This window comes from Sipha flava, unplaced genomic scaffold (assembly GCF_003268045.1).
Source record: "Sipha flava isolate LNK unplaced genomic scaffold, YSA_version1 199_pilon_pilon, whole genome shotgun sequence".
Lineage (NCBI taxonomy): Eukaryota > Metazoa > Arthropoda > Insecta > Hemiptera > Aphididae > Sipha > Sipha flava.
This window is the reverse complement of record NW_020272782.1, coordinates 350,229-370,684: the sequence shown is the minus strand read 5'-3', so window position 1 is coordinate 370,684 and position 20,456 is coordinate 350,229. Positions and strand designations below refer to the sequence as shown.

Sequence of the window (20,456 nt, the reverse complement as noted above, 5' to 3'; positions counted from 1 at the left end):
ATAATAATAATAATAATAATAATAATAATAATAATAATAATAATAATAATAATAATAATAATAATAATAATAATAATACTTATAATAATAATAATAATAATAATAATAATAATAATAATAATAACAATAATAATAAAATTATTCATAAAAAACCGTTCGATATTGTATCGATTGAAAAAATAAAAAATACTCCGCTGTTCTTTAATCTCTCGCATCGAGTGTCATAGATCGGATTATGGACGTGTGTTATACAACGCATTCAAGTGTATAGCCGAAGAACACGCCCAGAAATTTGTAAAAACTTATCTCGACGACGAAATGTTAATTACACGTCCTATTTGTGAACGCATATGTTAGTAAATATTTGCTCTTTTAGAAGCAGTATTTTACGTTAAAAAATATTTGATGGTACTTGTTCTAGTCATCGGAGGCGGAGGCGCACAGCTATATATTATTAAACGTTGTACGAGAGAACTATTGTGGTACGTCATGTATGGTATACACACAGGAGGGATCAGCGTTCACATTTCGTCGGGTCGCGGGGTGCGTGTATACATAACGTACGCATATATAGCTACGGGTTCGGCTAATTACACGCAATGATATTGTGACGGGGATGATTTACACGTAGGGGTTATAAATCTTGGTACGGACGTTTTTGATGTGTTAAACGCTGCACGAAAGTCCTCTCCGCGCGCGTATACTACATATTGCTGAGAACCACTAATTTCTGGCCATAAATCGCGCGTAAGAATCGTCGTGCTGGAGGGAGCGTAGGCGGGTGTATAGAAACAACCCCCGAGGTCTAGATCCCTGTCGCCCCACATCATCCTCCGACGATGGAGCCGCGTCAAATACGCCGTCGTATTGTATAAATATATATACACACACGCATACAAATTTATACATAGCCTTGTCCTGGTGCAGCGCACTTCTCCTCCGCACACTCATCCTCGCGCAATCTGCTGCATTCGTCGATAATCCCCGACTCGGATTTTAATAACGTCAAGCCGGCACTATCGCGTGGCCGACTAGGTTTAACGCAGGGTCTAACAGGGTGCGATTTGTATTTATTTTTTTCCACTTCTTTTGCCCTCGTCGGCCTTATATTATTGCTGCGTTGAAAGTGCAATATCGCGTTTGCGCTTATTTTAGTATACACCCACACAATAATACGTATATATATATGTATAAACAAATGTGAGGATTAATTGGTAGTAATTTATTTGGTCCGCTGCCGTGAAGAAAAACGATTTGCATTCGCACACCCCTATACGATTGCCGGATTGCAGATGACATCTCATGACACGTTATATGTATAAATACGTGTGTGATATTCCCCGGTAATCCCGTCCAGGGGAGGATTATATTCGGAACGAGTACACACTGCTAATCACTAGTGTCCATAAATTATCCAAGATAATACCTAGAAAGAGTTTGTTGGTGATTTATTTCTTTATATTTTGCTAATAAAATTTAATATGACTACTTAGTATATTAACAAAAAAAAAGAAAAAATTCTTTGTATATATTGTATATATATATATAAAATTGATAGTCTTATAGTTTTGTTTTATTAGCGTTTACGCATATGTTTACGTGTATAAATCAAGATCTGGTATGTTAAAACTTTGTTTTTAATTAAAAAAAAAAAAAAAGTTATAAGAATTTTAACAGCCCTAACTTAAAATATGTTGAGGGATTAAAAATCTATGGGTGGGTTTTGTTTAAAAAAAATAATTACGCTTCACACTACGTCATTTCGCAAGACTACGCCTCTACGCGTTTTCGTCATCTTTTTTTCACGATTTTCACGTTTAAGCCAAATAATAATAACGGCAGAGGTTATACTGCAGTTGATTTTAATCACTTCTATACAGCGGGTCATCATGTGCTATTGTTATATTGTTGCGATCGCAAATGTTTTCATCCCGGTCCGTACTAGGATTATATTTATAATTATAACGATATTCTTTGGCTTGATAGCTTTCAAAAGTCCTTTGACTATAACACATCATGTAAGTATAAACACGATTTTCTGTTCACCGAACGTGTTGCCTATTTTCGTTAAATCCGTATTTTTGAGGCTTCATAGAAATATGACGTAGTACTATATTATTACAGTACGAAAATTACCTCTAATGGCAAAATAATTATATTAATGTTACTCGAACTTTACCACGGCATAATGATGCACAAAAAATTCTTCCATATATAGTTATGAAAAAAAATCTTATATTCATTGTTCATCGACCTTATATGCGTATATACACATGTACAAAAAAAATGGTATAGAAATTATAAAAAAGTTTTTATTTAAGTCATTAATTAAACCACTTTCAGGGGAAAAAGTTTAACGACAAAATAAAGCAAAATACAAAAAGAGAAATGTTATATTATATCTATATATATTATTGCAGTGTAATCAAAACTTATTAATTTGTTTTTATTTTTTAGCCATCTATTTATATATCTATACTGCGGTAATAATTGTGAAAAAACGTCACAAAACTTTTATTTGCTATATTGCAAACTTTACATTAGGAAAATGAATACAAGCTTTATTTATGTCTCGCGATTATTTGTTTTATTCTCATCTTGTTGTGTATAATTTTTTTTACGTAAATTGAATTATAGTATATACATATATATAGGTTATATACGCGTTAACCTTATTATGAATGGGTTACATAAGACAATGGCTCATCTTCCTCCGCTTATATACTTTATACTTATCATAAGTATAAAAATGTATTGCAAAAGGAATTCGCTACTATTATTATATCGATTTAGGTCCGTGCAATTATAAGTAAGTGGTTATTTTGAAAATCCGAGCGAAGAAAAAACTAGTAGCTTTTGGATGCCCCGAGGAATAACTTGGTGCCGGGGTAGGGGACGAAAACGGTTTTCCCGTTGTACGTCAGATTTTTCCATTTCGAGTAATAGTAAAATTAAGAACGCGCACATTTAACACCATCAAAAGTTTTGAGATTATTTTATACATATAAAAAAAAAAAAAATTGCGTCTGCATAATCTCAGGGAATTATGGCTACGAAATACTTTTATACCTTGTAACTCGTATTTATATCACACACACACACACACACACACACACACACACACACACACACATATATGTATACATATGTGTGTGTGTGTGTGCCTGAGAGACGCTAAAAATAAGATTTTTCATCAAGTTTTATAAGCAAGTCGTGTAAAAACTTCTCAATGTTTCGCGTATTTCATAATATGTATAGGAATACTATACTTTTCGGTTTTATTTCACCCTTAACTTTCGAGCTATGGTTATCACGAAAAGTGGTGCATACAAAAATTCGGTCGAATTTTAATCAGCTGTGCCATTGCACATCATATTAATCGTATTATAACTCTTTCGTTCGCTTATACAACTGTTTACGCAACGAAATCGCTGCGCGAGCTGCGTCCAACGCAGTAGAAACGGCGACGACAACGGCGTTGACGTCGTGTACATAGGTGCTACGTTTGCCGGAACCCAAAACGCGGTACAGCCGTGACATTTCAACGATCTCGTACTTCACACGGTCGTCGTTTACATCAAACTGTGCGTAGGTGTTATACGTGTACATAATACATCACCGAACGAAAATAAAAACCAGAATGTCCCACAACGTGTATACCTTATGACGTTGGTAATATATGAGTACGAGTATACCTACAGGGTGCTGCTAGGCGGCAGCAATAAAGATGAATACCCCTACGTGTTCGATTATGTGTCTTAGTCGTTATGAGTTACTCGTCGAGTTCTCGAATATTATATGTTATGGTTCAGTTGTAAACCGATTTTCAATAATAATTATACGAATAACTGCAGCATTTCGATTTTGGTTTTTGTCTGTTATCCGCATACAATTCGTGGTGCATGACCCCTTTAACTGCTGTGACCGGAGATCGATGTCGATCTACTTACAAACGAATTTCCTCTACACGATACTTGGTCACAATTCGAATACCGATTCGGGGTGGATTACGAATATTTAAATGATTTGAGGGCCGTTTCGTTTACAATACATATTATTAGTGTATTTATTATTTTATCTATTTTTTTAACAGTCCATTTAACCTTTTCGTCAAAATCCAGCGATAAAGTTTAATCTCCGTTGCATACTATTATATAGTTAATGAGCATTTGGAAGTGAACGATTTTTCAAATAATATAATTCCGTTGCGGCCAGCTCGTTTAGTGCGACAGAGGTAACTCTATCCGGAACCATAAATAATGTAAATATGACAATTTATTTGGCATATTTTTGCGTATTCGACCGGTTTTGTATCACGATAGTAAATTTCTTCGTACTTTTTGAGCACGCGTTCATTCTCAATCGTTAAGTATTATTATACGTTCAATAATGATTATTCTATTGCTGGACACATTATTGCCTGGACAAGTATTACTGCTGTGCATCGATATATTACACATGAAAATATTAAAATAAAATTGTATTTATAATAATATTCGTAATTGCGTTTTGTCGTGCACGCGTATTTTTTCCACTTTTTATTGCTTTTAAATTGATGCGCGCATTTAAGAGACCACTATTCCGCTGTCAGATTAAATTAGAATACAGTGTCCGCGACGGCGACTGTGGCTACGGTTTTTGCGTCGGTCGTATAACAAAGTCGTAACGGCGGCAGCGTCGTAAAGTGTAATTATGCAAATCAATTTCATAATCGTATAAATGTGTCCGTATTTGAATTCTCTTGACAGTTGGACTGTACGGCCACCGTATACCTATGTGTTTTTCGTATTATGTGTGTGATATACGGAAAGAGAAGAAACAAAATATAATGTACTCGGTCGCGTACGTGCGCGCGCGATTATCACGAAACCGGTTTGTTCGTTGTCTTTGGTTTAAGAGAAAAATAACAATACACATACGCGCACAATCGTTTGATACTATTATAATAATAATGGTACACGGGTACATGCAATCCTATGACGTGTGCCTGACTGGTTTGAGGTCGCAACATTGTCGCCGCGTATAAAAACGCATTTGCCGAAAACTAATCACATTCCCGCGCGCGCACGCGCGTACTTTAAGGCGATTGTACATCGGTGGCGGTAGCGGTGTTGGTATAGTATGCCGCGACGGGTCGTCTTCGATTAGCATCGCGTGGAAACGTCGTAAATCGCTCGGTGAGAAGGCGGATCGAGCAGGAAATTTATTACATCCGAAATCAAATTACTTGCGTACGGGTGAACAAAAAAAAAAAAACCCGCGGTCGTTTAATATTCGAACGTATATTTTTCATAATAATACAACGTAAAAGCTGCGATACGCTCGAGACTTTTGACTTTTCAGCAGTCCCCGGCGATTGACTCGTGACGGATAGAAGTTGCAGTGTGGTATAATGTGTGCGCGGTAAAAACGAAAAAATTACCGTCGTAAACATTACGGTCGGTTAGACGTTAAGAATTGCTTGCTGTCTCGCAAAAAACCGCATTGCACGCGCGCGCGCGATGAATGGTTCACGCCTGAGCCGTTATCGCGGTATCGTCGGAAGGGTTTAAGGACTCCAATTTGTTATGGCCTTTGCTGCGGGAGCGGTGTGCGGCCTAGAGATCAATTTGTATCGGAAAACGACGGGCGGGTGGTGTGTTGATAAATAACGCGGTGACGTCACTCGTGGATTTTTAAGCTTACGCGCGACCAATTTGTACCATCGCCGATACCGAGTTAATGAACCGTCGCTGTTGCTGAACTGTTTTTCTTGATTGATGGAAATCGCGAATTTTTTCACCCTCTCGTTGTGTTCGTTTTTCATCCCGTTTCCTCTTGTGTTCCGGGGAAAAATACGCATTTATCTCATGCGCGCTTACACACACGCACACACAGCTACGATCCCCTACCCCCTCCCCCAGTTTCCACTAACTCTCGCCGTATGTGAGTACACTCGCTATGGCCTGAGAAGTCACGACTTAAGCTGCAAAATGAGATGACGGTGGCGTATTGACGTATAAACTCTGTAACTCTGGAAAACACTATGACAAAACTGTCCTGCGATTCGGAAAATTAAATGACACGAGAGAATTTGTTTCTCGCCGACTTACGATCTCGGTGGCGTCACTCCGATAAATATAACAACAGCGAATTGCCGAAACAACTTATCGATTTCGGTTTTACAAACGTTTTATTTTTATTAGAAGTATATATAAATATATGTATATATATATATATATTTTTTTTTTTTCTTGTCATCAGTCGCATGTTGTATTCTGTTTCGTTGATGTAATCGTTGGCTCGTGTAGTCCGATTACGTTTCTATAGAGATACAAACGCGTAGAGATGTATGCGATATACATACCTGAAGTCTAGTTATGCGCAGTGGAGGACAGAATGGGTGCGTGCGTGTTACACGTTAACGGATGATGATAAAATCTCTTTTATTTCTGAAATCCAAAACTAATAAGCTAATTGTGACCACACGTAGAATGCGTATTGCACTGGACAATGGTACATGTATAAGAAATGTCATAGCACAAGAAATGAGAGATGAAAGAAATGAGATAAATGAAAAATGATACGACCAACGCAATGTATATAACCCGACGGCGTGTGTTTCCCGCAGCTATAGTAGGTAACAATTAATATTCATCGAATTATAATTAGAGGAGGTTCTAGTTCTGGATGCAACTAATCGTCGTCGTCGTCGTCGTTGTCGTAGTGCGTGTATATGATTGTGTAACGAGTTTCAATTCCAATGGCTTTAATGTTATGTATGAAAAATTGAAATCAAAAGAGATTAAACGAGCGTGTATGTTTGTATGTGTGCGTGGGAGCATCAAAAATTACTACACATTTTATAGCCGAATAGCGTGTCTCTATTTCGTGTAGGAATTGTCGTCGCCTGGACAAAACGACGTTTATATAATACAATTGTCGTCGACGACGACACTTTGGCACTTGATCCGCTTACAAAACGTATTTGTCCGCCTACGGAATGCACGGATGAGCTACTCTAATCCTATTGCATGGTTCTGGTTGTCTGCATGCTCTTACGTACGCCGCCACAACTCGATGTAATTTATGAAATCAAATAGGTGACGGATATTCCGGTACCGTTTATAATGAAAATTGAACAAATCATGCTGCCTAAGATACACAGGTATATGACGTACTCCAATTCGGGTTTAATCCTCTTGCCGAACGTTGCTGCATCTGCCGTTTCCTCGTTCACCATGGCGCGTTTCCGTTACTAATTCCATTATATTCGGTCTAAGCCGTTGAAAGTTTAAACTTTTTTTCCTCTGCCTACTACCACCGGCGCCACTCGTCTCTCTTCATACTTAAACCCATTCCACCCATAAATCTGTCACTTTAGAGGCCCTTTTAAGTCTTATCCGGATGACAATCCCTTTTTTCCTTTCCACAACAAAAACACGGATCTGACGGTCCTAATTCCGGTTGATTTAGAGGTTTTGGCCCCCCTCAGAGAAAAATTTTCACATACAAATACACACTAACTTACACATTTACACTCACACCTATACGCTTAAAATATATATATAAATATATAAACATATAGATAATATTATTTAGGGCTAGTGCGGTGAATATCTTTCTTATACTGAGAGATTTTCTTTTTCTCAGGGAAAATAGTATGGTACGTCGTATAGAAGGGAACGTGGAGAAAAAATACAAAAAGAAAAGTTTTTCTTTCCAGCAACTTTTTCCTGTTTCTTAGTCCTATATACGACGTGTGTGCGTGTGTGTGTGTATCAAACATACACTATATACGTGGGATTTGCCACGTTTAATTTATAGTGCGGACGTGACCCATGGTCTGATATGTGTATAGTTACAAAACTTTGATTAGGAATTATGTGCATGTGCGCATGTGTATACAACTAAAATTGGACTAAGGGGTCGAATCGGGAAGATACGATGAAAACTTTTTTTCTATGTGCGGTTATCATGTGTAAAGGATAATTCTGCACACATATTTTTTTTCTTATATATATAAATAATATTTGCACACTTTTATAGAAATATGAAAAAGGGAAACTTAATATTTTTCAATCTTACTGGTTTTATAATAACTATACTAGTACTTATATAAATAATAGTCAATTTTCATTGCTTAGCTAAGATATTGGGTAAATTATTAACCATCATAGGTTATGTTCTTTGAAAACTTGTCCGTTATAGTGAAATAGTGAAATTATAATGTATTGTATTTCACACTTGGTACACTTTTATTGAAAAACAAAAGTAATAATATCCGCCATGGCCGCACCGACTTTGTGGTTCATTAGCAAATTGATCGGTATATCGGTCCACAGTGCTTTTGAGTTATTTACATAAGGAAAAGTAGGCGGTATTGAAACGTCTTTGATGTTGTGGGCGAACAAAAGAAATGTTCACTTCCTTTTTTTACCCTTCTCCTTTGTATCTCTTTTCTTGCTGCTATCGTACGGAGAAGAGGGTACAGGCACAATTTCACCGACAACGACGAGGACCCGAAACTTCCTGCCTTTATATTATTTATTTTCTTTTTTCTTTTATTTTTACATTATAATATTTTTCAATGTATGCGAGTATATGTTCTTTATTTAACTGCGTATACGTACGTCGTTCATTATGTTTCTATTCCCATTATATAATCATTAATTATGGTAATCACAAATAAGGGGGGTATTGTTTCTATGGAGTCGGCGGCAACAGACGGCCTCCTCATCATTTGTGTGTATATTATCAACAAAAAACAACGAGCCGTACACAATTTCATAATATGATATTATAATAACATCGTTATACATATTATCAACTAATGTGCTTGTGCACGACTTTGCATCTTCATATATTCACAGGAAAAAATAAGTGCAATTTTCAGCCTTCCGTCCGCCTTTCACTGGATGAAAAGTTTCGGATTAATGGGCACAAGTGTGCTCTCGTACACATATATTATTTTGGAACTTTGCCTGTTTAGCACAGCTTTATGTTTTACACACGTCTCGGGATGTTTGGAGAATAGTCGTACTCGCGAGAAGGCACGTATGTCATGTATTACGTTTTTATGTACCGCTGTAGGAAACATTATCAGGACTAAACTGCAGCAGTTTTAGTAAATAATTTTCTTGATTTAAAAGGAGAGCAAAAATAATCTACTTCTCTCGATCATACTATTAAATTTCACTTTCCACTGTAGATACACCCAAAAGTATTACTATGCGTATCACAACGTAATGTATAATATAATATTGTGTTACTACTGTTTATTATTATGAAAATACGCGCATGTCGCACATAGTGTATCGGTCGAGAGATGGTCTGTGCAGATAATACGCGTCCACACGAATGAAAGATGTTTCCGCACTGCAGTTAGTAAAAATCCAAAACAAACTTCAACGCCACCGCCATGTATAATAATTTAATAATCACACGCACCGAATTGTGTATAGGTACGGTTAAGTATATATCGTGGGAAGACCCGACTAGATTTTGTTTTTTAGTCGCGGGCGAACGAAAAAAAAAAACACTAACCAGAAAACAAATTTTCATTACGAGCACACACAGTCTTGAATAATGTATTGGAACTGACCAACGAAATGTGTATGGTAATGTTTAAACATTTATTTGGAAAAGGTCACTTTATGGATAAAATTCTCGGAATTCCTCATATGTATGAACGGTTTTATTGTTACCTCGTATAAAAATATTAAATCCGTTCATGATGAGTAGCATTCAAATAGCCATCGTCATGCTGTGATCGTACTATTTGAATCGTCTACTACATTATAGGTAGACATTATAGGTTTAACGTATTTTTAATTTTTTTTTTTTCCTAGATACTTTTTAGAATTCTGTTGCTCCCAGTGCCGTTGACGCACGTCAAGCCAACTATTAGGTTCGATATTCGTACAACAATATGTGTAAGCCCGATGGGACGATTAGACTGAAGAAGTAAACCGATAACTTTAAATGTTAGTTGACATCAACACCCAAACCTACGAGGCCGTTAGACCAGAAATAAAATTTTGTTATAATAATAATAATAATAATAATAACGACTACGAGGAGAAAAATCGTTTCCATTTATCGACGTATTTATGTGTGTATATTTTTTTTCTCACTTCAACAACACCTTTTACGGGCAGTCACCGATAACATCGACGGGGGGACAGGTGATTTTTTTTTTCCATTATACTCACATGCGTATACCGTTTATTTCTCTTCTATCTCTCGCGCCCATGTTAGACAAAACAATTAATTATCATAACGCTAACACACGTCTGAAAATATTATAATCTCTTAACGTAGTTAACGATATGCGCGTTTCGAAACCATTGTGTCATCGTGACGCCACAATAATTTACACGTATAATGTACGATTCATAATGTATCCGTACGGGTATAATATGACGTTTGAACTTTTTGTTTTATTTGTTCGTCGTCGTGTACATTATTATTATTATTATTATTATTATTCGGTTTTAAATTGACGAAGTGACGACCATCGTTTTGTCGGGAATAATCTGTGCAAGGGGTTATATTCGTATGTATTGTTGTAAACAGAGGTTGTTACGATTTAGTTATAAGCACTTTTAATTGAAAACGTATATGTGTTTTAATTTTTATACGGGAAGTTTATATCAGCTGATCTAGTATTGCAGTTAGACTTACCTCGAGTAGCGGGCATACAGGATATTCTAAACGGAACAGTAGTTTCCCGCATAAGCAACAACATAACAATGTAATTTTAATACATCATTGTCAGCCAACATAATATGTACAATATATAACGATATTATTTTATATATTTTTCTTCTTGGTGTATATTTATGTGCGATCGTTTCTTAAACATCCGAAGTGTAGTAATTTTTTTTATTTTATTCTTGTGAGAGTAATGCACACATATAATATGAAGTATAACATTGTGGGCTGTCGACTAGTGATATACTATTTATGTATATGTAAAAAAAAAAAATCAGACGCCACAGATGCTTTACACTTGTTACCCGGCAAAGGAATTCATTTTTTCGAAGAGGAGACGTTTTTAATATTTTTCCCCCTTTCCGAAAAAGCTGTCCAGTCAAACGAACATGATCCCAAACATGCGCTGCTCACAATAAATAAAGCAAACAAAAAAAAGAAAATGTAACTAAATTCTATCGCTTACCTTTTAATTTAATCTTTTCCATAACTATATTTTTTTCATCTAATCGTTTTACCTATAACTATTGCGGATTCCGTTTAGAATACATAATTAATTCTCGTTGAATATAGTTAAGAAAAAAATTAAAAATAGCACATAAGAAGATGCAATTATATATTGTGTACATATACTGTGTATGTGTACTCGGAGATATACATATACACAAACACTACTCCATACTTTCCTAACTGAATTTACTCGTGCTTTGTTGATGTTGAAATGTCACTTCCATTTTGAAAGCGGTCGTATTCACCCCGCTATCATTTCCTCGTCAGAATCAGCCACAGTTATAAGACTGCATGAGCGCGTTTTAAGTTTCGTTCAACAATATCCGAGACCAAGCTTGTTATCGCGTTACAAACACACGAAAACCCGCAAGGGAGCTTCACAGCCCAGTCGTTCTACGAGTTTAAGAAGTACGTCTGTATAACTGCATTTACTCTATGGACTATATATTCAAAACGGACAAACAAAACTTGTCGAAGGATAAAAATCTCATTTTATGTATGCGATAATATTTTTGTCTTTTTTTACTCTCTAAATACATTTCTTTGCGAAAATAACTGAGTATATCTTACTATTTGCACGATTAGGAATTCAAAAAGTTTTGATTCAAAGATCTATAGAGAATTTTTTTCAAGTCCGTATACAATACTACCAGCGGGGTGTGTATATGATACGCGTGACTCGCGTTACTTGCGACGAATAAGACCGCAACAGCTTCCGTCCGAAGTCGCGTATTATGATGTATAGCAGCGGTTCTCAAACTTTTTTTTCGCGTATCACTTGAGTATATTATCAATCAATTAATCACGTATTATTAATGATTAAAAATAGAATCATACAAACTTCACATAGTTAAATACATTTATTTTAAATAAAAAGGCAGTAAAATACTAAAATAAAAATATTACTTATATATTAATACAAATGTATTAGTGATTTTAAATTAATATATGAGTTAAATATTGAATTTTTAATTTCCGTTTTACCACCACCTGGCCTTTCGCGTACCATTAGTGATAGGCGTACCACAGTTTGAGAATCGTTGATGTATAAGTATTGTTTAATCCATAAGGTTGGCCCGATTGATCCGTTGGGTCGGCTCTATCTCATGACCAACCGGAAATTAGCAGTCGGGGAGTAATCAGTTGTCGGCACATCTCTCGATTGTCGGTCCTGTAGCTTTACTGTCAAAGCTAGTTTTGTACTTTGTTGTTATAATCAAATATTTAGTGCTCCTTATTAATTTGTGAGCATTGTTTTTGCGTAGTTCATGACAATCGTTCCTTTATAGCTGAGGATTTAATAGTATATCTTCTACATACGACACGTATAACGTGCACCTTAGCACCCCTATATTGCTGTATTGAATATTGATAGTCTTTATTTTTTTATTATAATATGTATTTTGTAAATTATAATAGTATTAATGGTTGTGTCCGGTACACGGAACGAAGATTGCGTTAAAACGGACGGGGTCCAATGCACGATAATCAAATTCTATTATATTATGATATTGCACACGCGGATCTTCCGCTTTTGTGGTGATAGCAATAATAGACGCGGCCGTGAACGTGTGCATAAAACGAATGCAAATAACAAAACAGATTCCGAGCCCCACCAGCGGTTAGGAAGTTTCTCATTAACATAATATCTTAAACGGCGACTACGACTTGTATGCTGCTGCGAGTGTAACGATTTGACGACCACTAACTATAGTGATTGATACGATGCCATTATTTTTACTATTACTACTGCTCTTATACGTATAAATAGCTGTAAAGTGCGCGCAGACTAAGTACGTACACCTATAATAGTACCTAACTATATATGCTGGCGGCGGGGCTACCGGGTAATAATATTAATTCCCTCCCACTCCGTTAGCTGGTTCTGCTTGTACATATATTTTCACCCACGTCTTCCTCACCATTCTTTTCTTTTTTTAATAATTCTTAACTGCAAGTATATGTATAATATAAACGCACTAGGTACGTACATGACCGAAAAGTAGAAAATGATTAACTAACCGTCGGGCATTTTGCTTCGCTTAATAATCGGCCACGGTGGCTGTGTTAAGATTACGATTGCCACGGACAGTGGGAAAGCCTTGGTGGAGTTGAGCGCGTAGGATAATGAAAATTTAAAAATATATATGTATTTGTATGATAATTCATAAGTACGAAGCTATTATTGGTCTGGCAAAACTCGTGTCGACGAATATTGTACGGAATCCACTGATGTATGGCTCTTTGAATATATATCGAAAATTAAAGACAAAATCAATCGTTTATTAATTTTTCGAAAATAATTAGTTTCTCGTCATCAGTCATCGGTCTATTGTTTAGTGACGACGACGTACGCGCGTATGTTTGAAAAAAATAATGATGTTGTCGCCGTTGTTGTTCGGACGGATAAATAAAGACTAAAGTATGTTTAGACGGTTGTTTCTCTTTATTTTTTTTACATTACGTTGCACTACTGTTAGTTGTATACGGAATTTACTCTACAAGCGATGACCCAAAATCAATTTCTCGTCGTCATAGAAATGTCCGCTTCTCTTTATACATATAATAGCAAGTATAATAAAACATACAGAGCTTATTTGAAGTATTCACATTGTGTACAACAGTATTATTGTCACCACTCTTTGTTTTCGTACATAATATCACGTCATAATTTCGTCATCGATTCGGTTGATTTTGGCTTACTCCCGATTTAACGTAAAGTGTATGGGAGCGATTTCTTCAACCATAAAAACTAAAGGGTAAAAAATGTAGTCTCGTATATCGGGTGATGAACACTATGAACACCTGTATTATAGTATGCATGCGCAAAAAAAAAAATAAAAAAATAAAAAAAAAAAAAACGTTTATTCGTAGTTTGCCTACTATGTTGTTCACATATTTTACTGGTGCCGAGGACGATGACGCATTCGTCACCACGTCCGGTTACTATTTTCCGGTCGGTTAAAGAACACGTGGACCGTTGAATTGTAAATATCACGCGAAAATCATAACCACGTGCGTTTTGTTCTCCAATGTGTATACCATCGTGTTACACACACTTACACACATACATACACACATACACATATATATATATATATATATATATATATATATGCTGAAGATGACGCCCCGAGGTGGATGCTGCAGTAAGACAGGGGGTGGGGAAAAAAGCAATAATGACGCACTCGCGATTTTCCTCCGGCCCCTCTCGACTATCGTCCCAAGTACGTGACCGGTTTTCCCAATAGAGCAATTTATCTTTTTTCGGCCACTGGCGTTTCCCGACTGCGCACTCTTCCCTCCAGACATCATCTACCAGTCCCCGTTTCAAATCCACGTCTCTGCACGTCTTCTTTAAAGGCGTCCACGCGCGTACACGCTGCGTGGCGCAAATGGGGTCGTCTTCCGTACGGAGAAGTTTCTTTTTTTCTTTTTGTCATGCACTCGTAAAGATATTTTTTCGAGGGTGTGGTGGACTTTGTATTGTTAACGATATACTCGAGCTCTTGCCCTCTACCAAACCGTCAAAATTTCTCCCCCCCACCCATCAACCATCATGTACCCGAGTCCGGGAAAAAACTAAGATTTTTGGCGAGTAAATAAAATCAGCCCCCACCTTCCCTTGGCAGTATTAATAAATGTCCACTCGTCAACGGTGGTGGCTTTCGTCTCCCCCCCGCTGCACGTAATACACTCGTTCATCGTATTGTACTAATGTATCGATTCTTTCGTTTTTGTTACAGTGTTGGAAATATTGCGAAGTACTGCAGACTGAAGGCAAGAACATGAAGAACATTTGCGAACACAACTGCGTAAGTATTTATACGTATATACGTTTAGAATTATCTGCAGACTTTTTTACCATGTGTTATATATATATATAAATATATACATCATTAACGGGGTTTTCACTTTTTTTTTTTTTATCGACTCTGTTGGAAATCGTCCAAAATGTGAGTGCAGCTGCGTGAGGCTGCTGTAAACACCCATTATGGTATTTCGTGTAAATTGTTTCACTTGTTCATAAATAAATTTTATGAAATACGGTGACGTTTGCAGTAGAACCGAACTCGGTCTACGGTTTTACTGCAGGTAAAAAAAAATTCAGTAGGTTAAGTGTTGATTTGGAGTGTTGTAATCAGTAAATTATATCTCACAACTCGCGAGTCGCATCGATACATCAATACGTGCTTAGTAAACACGACGAATCATAATTTTTTGGAAATACGTTGAACTCCTCAGCTAGTTGACAAGACTGCTTGTTGTTTAGGAAATACTATCATATAATTTTATACAGGAGTCTCGTGTATAAAGTTCGTATTTCGTTCAAGGAAAATCGCATTGTGTCTACTGGTATAAAACAATGCGTTGAAACGTATTATAACAAATTTAAATATCTTTTTCGAAAGATACACGTAAAATAATGTTTTTTTTTTATGGTATCTTATGGTATCTATATATGTAAATCATACACATACATGTACATCGCAACTATAATCCGCAGTCGTGTGCTATCACATGTTCTTATATATATATACATCAATCAGTAGATCACTATATGTAATATAAGTGTATATATAACACTTTGTATACATACGTAGTGGTTATATTACTGGTACACACAAAGTTTGACGCCGATGGCGGAGGCGTAGGAAGAGCCGAGTTGGCGCCGACGTCACGTACTAGATGTTCTACATACGTGGTCGAATATTAAGCCGATAAGTTGACGGAAACTCGATTCGAAAACACTGTATACCTACGCTTTATATTCCGCCTCGGTCTAGTTTCTAACAGTATTGTATAACGTCTCACGGTGACGATCTACCATGGACGTTGCTAGTCTTTTCTGTAGTGCCCCCGCAGATTAATTAATCAAACACTCGAAAATCTGACAGTTATCGCTTAACGTGTACGTAATCCGATAAGATTATTTTGCGATCTCGTTACGAATCACGTCCTGCGTACGAAGCGCAAGATATTTCTTCGACTCGGATAACTTCCCGTTTTCCGATCATTTCGAGCAGTAATGAGGTAAAATTCGTTATAATCCACAATAAACCTGCTCGCAACTTGTATCCACGCCTGGACGTAGTGGTTCCTGGATCAACTCTTTTCCAAAAGTAACTCAATAAGCGATATTTGCGTTGATTCCAATATGAAAAGACAATACTACGTGTCGTATATATATCAAGTAGTTATTATTTTCTTTAACCTTTGAGTTTTTACGATGACACTATATTACATACGCAGAAAAAAACATTTTGCTTAGGAGTCCACGGTTTACGGCTCAAAAATGTGATCGTGTTGTATTCATAGGTTTTACGATTTTCAATTAAAATATTGAAACCAGCAGTGTTTGATCTAAACATCAGAATGATTCATATTTGTTTTTTTGGCCGCTATAAAATCTCACGCCATTCCCAATGCTCGAATAAATAAAATGTGAAGTAGCTAGTGATTGCGATAATCGTGACAATAGATAGAATTAACGAAATCGATTGAGATTTTCAGTTAAATATCACTCATGGTTGCTAACACTCTCGGCATATATTTATATATTGCTTTAATTCTCCTAAAAACAACTTTAACGACTAAAAGTCGTACAGTGATCCAAATAGTAGCTCGTAAGCAATTATATATTTAACTTGTAAGATACTTTGATTATATTATTAAATCAATAAAAGAGCCAATTTTTTTCTTCTAATATTCTCATAATAAATCAACATGCTTGAAATCAGTGTAAAGTTTTTTTTAAAACACCTTAATTCATAATAATAATAATAATAACAATTAAAATTATATTAATTATATTAAAATGCCGTGACCTTATGTGTTGTGTGTGTGGCTGTAGTTTTCGTTTTTAACCCTATCTTCCGTCTGAACGCACATCGATTGTTTTGGATTTGCACGCTGGATCAAAAGGCAAATTTACATTTATCGTGTCGGCAACGATAGCCAAAGATATTTTATTTGAATTATACGTATGGTTTACTCATGTAGTAATAATATAATATATGCTTTTAATCAACGGTTTCGCTTAAAGGCCATCCGCCTCTAATATGAACCATTTACTGATATCACCATTGACAGCAGTTCGTTATAAATATTGACTAGGTATATGAACTATGAACGCTACGTCATAGGTTATATGTAGGGAATAGGAATTTTTATATTTTTTTATCACTGATAAATTATCGATTTATCGAAATCGAGCGTACAATCAAAAACGACCTTAAATGTTTGGTCCATACGTGTTGAAAAAAAAAAATCGTTTCTATAATTTGCTAGTTTTTATAACAATGATATTTTTTTCACTTACACTAAAATTACTGAATATTATTCGGGATTACAAATTACACATACAAACGAGCATGTGTGTCTAATGATGGATACAATTGCTGTCATTACTAGATTTATTGAAAAATATATGTCTTATAAACGTATTACTCGCAGATAAAGTAAATATTTTTTAATACTCCATAAGACAGTTTATGGAAATTTTTTGGTGAATAAAAATTGATCATCATCATAATACGAATAATTAATAATACCTTACATTTTTTTAGAACAACGAACGTGAATTGATTCCCCAAGGAAGTCCACGATATTTTTTTAAGGATATTTAACTTTTGTCACGTTCAAAAATATACCTATGACAGTATCAAACGACCTCATATTTTTGTGTTTAAATGGTTTTTTCCTTCTCCAGCAAAACCCAAATTGAAACACATATTTCTTATTTTTTTTCACAGAAATATAATATACTGATTCGAGGTAAGAAATATAATAAATGTGTATTATAACGCGAGGAATTCCCTCAAGTAACGTCTTGTTTTTTTCGTCGCGCGTTTCCGGTGCTTTTCATTTCTCAAAAATGGTGAACTTTGGGAATTAAAATATTGCTGAACATGTGCCAGTAGTGTATAAACTTTATATATATAAATATACACGTACATCTAGATAGCATCTAAAACATCTTCCGATTTTTTGAATATGTAATGTGGTTAACACGTAACGATTATACGTATAAATAAGAATGCGTTTAAATATTTAATTATTTAGATCTCATCGTTTTTATGTATCTCATTTGTATGATTTCTATGATAAATTTAAAAAAAAATTCTAACCGTCTTCACATGTTAATACAATAAACATCAGTAGAGATAAACAATTGACATAATAGGTATAGTCCTTAGTGTATATCATATATGGATTAGGTAAAAATACGTGTATGTATAATTAGATATTCACTTTTTTATGATTATTGATGTGGGTAGCCCATATAATAATACTCTAAGGCGTAGCCATTTACAAGTGGGCTATGAAGTGAAGTACTTAGACAAATCAGTAGAATTTCGATAATATCGATTGTCGCTAAAAATAAAAATTTACCATTAAATTCCATTATCATTCCTGTTCACCTGTATACGGACATCGACTTCAATTTCCTCTTAATATCGAGTTATGTCGAATTGATCAACTTGTTATCATGCAAATCACTATGGATATGGCTTAAGAGGTGAGATATAAATATACCTATAGATATATTATAACTATTTTCATATAAATAGTTAAATATCTTATAAATATTATTGGAATCGGCCAAACTATGGTCGAGTGCGTAAATTATCCACGTATAACGGTGTTATCTGCATTGCGACGATTTTACAACCACGTGGTGAAGATGTGCAATAACTTTTATACGTAGTGGTTATGACAACAAAACATGTGTTGTATTACGTGTCTTGTAAGGTATAACGTTGTGGTGAAACGCTCTCGTTGGGTGGTATATATTATAATGTGGTATTATCCGAAATTGGGTTTTGTCATGGGAATGAAATTATTGCATAAAAACCGCATACAAACGTACAAAAGACCCCTACCTCCTGCTTCGTTGCAATGGCAAGTTGATGGCAGTATTATTCCTCTCGTCTTATAACGTGCTGTTTTTGAGTTCAATATAACGATTCAACCCGTGATTTAGTAGTTATATTATGCCAACTGTTCGATTTCTAACTATAAAAGTTTATAACATGTGGACCATACTAACGTATAAAGCCAGAAATTCCAACCATCTATCCATTTTAGTATTTTATTATGTAGGTATATAGTTTGAATTCCCTATAGGAAATTTGAATTAATAGAATTCCTAGGTTTGGCTAGCTGTTGACAACTGTTAGTCACACAACTAATTCTACTAGGTACCTATATATATGCGAAACGATTACCGAATTTGGTCTTAAATACAGAAAAAAAAATCTATTAGCATGGTATTATACAAGTAAAAAAAAGAAACAATTGCTTGAATAGTGAATTTAGAAAAAATTTTTATTGTTAAGAAAAGCCGCTGTAATGAAAAAACGATTATAGATATATGTATACATAGCATTACTGCTATAGTGGCCGAATATAATGTAATTAAATTTAAAAACTGTCTCTTTGTAGCTAAAACCGTGGAAATAAAATCCTATTATTTTTGTTGAACGTATATGTATAGTTTATATGTATATATGTGTGTACATCTATACGTTTTCAAATCTTCTAGATTTGTCATCGTGGCGATGTGATTAAATTTCATTTTGTTCTTTTTAAAATCCCAACAAAGGTTAACGGTTGTGCTCGTTAATCCTTTTAAAGCGCTCAATAGGAAAAAAGCTCTGAAGATGTTCCGGTGAGTTTTTAATTTTTTTTTTTTTTTTATAAATCTGTAATGACATACCGGTGCGCAACAATTGAATGAAATTTGAATAAAGAACTCCGGTCGTGGTGACCAAGAAACAGGGGAGGAGAATGTGAACGGGGATTTGTAAAAAGAAAAAAAAAATCCCCGGTTGAATATTATAACAGTGTTGGAAGACTTTCACGACGAACTCGATGAATAATTCATAATTATTTTTTTTCTTCTATACAGATTTATTTTTTTCCTTTTTAAATTCTTAAATAAAAGCATCGTTTCAGCGGTAATTTTAGTCTTGCAGTATATGCGAGTGTATGTTAGTGCAAGTATGTGTGCGCGTGCCCGCATGTGTGTATGTGTACATATTTGGCCTCTGGGAATAAAATAATAACACTAATAACGATAATAATAATAATAAAACTAAAAAACTACTGTGGCTACTGTTTATTTCTCTTTTTTCCTCGTGAATTTCACTACCGATTCGTGTCCTTTGCGTACGTCAGAAACTACTCCGAACCGCCGCCTATCGTCGCCGTAGTTAAAATAATAAATGAGTGCGCGTCGCTGATGA

At 35.3% G+C, this 20,456-nt stretch overlaps 1 protein-coding gene across 1 annotated transcript in view; it reads left to right on the top strand.

Moving 5' to 3' along the window:
* Nucleotides 1-20,456, top strand: part of LOC112681913 — a 98,272-nt gene that overhangs the window by 48,520 nt on the left and 29,296 nt on the right. Inside the window, exon 3 of the mRNA XM_025552273.1 lies at nucleotides 14,952-15,020. Coding sequence (XP_025408058.1) covers nucleotides 14,952-15,020 — 69 coding nt within the window. The remainder of the gene's footprint in view (nucleotides 1-14,951; nucleotides 15,021-20,456) is intronic.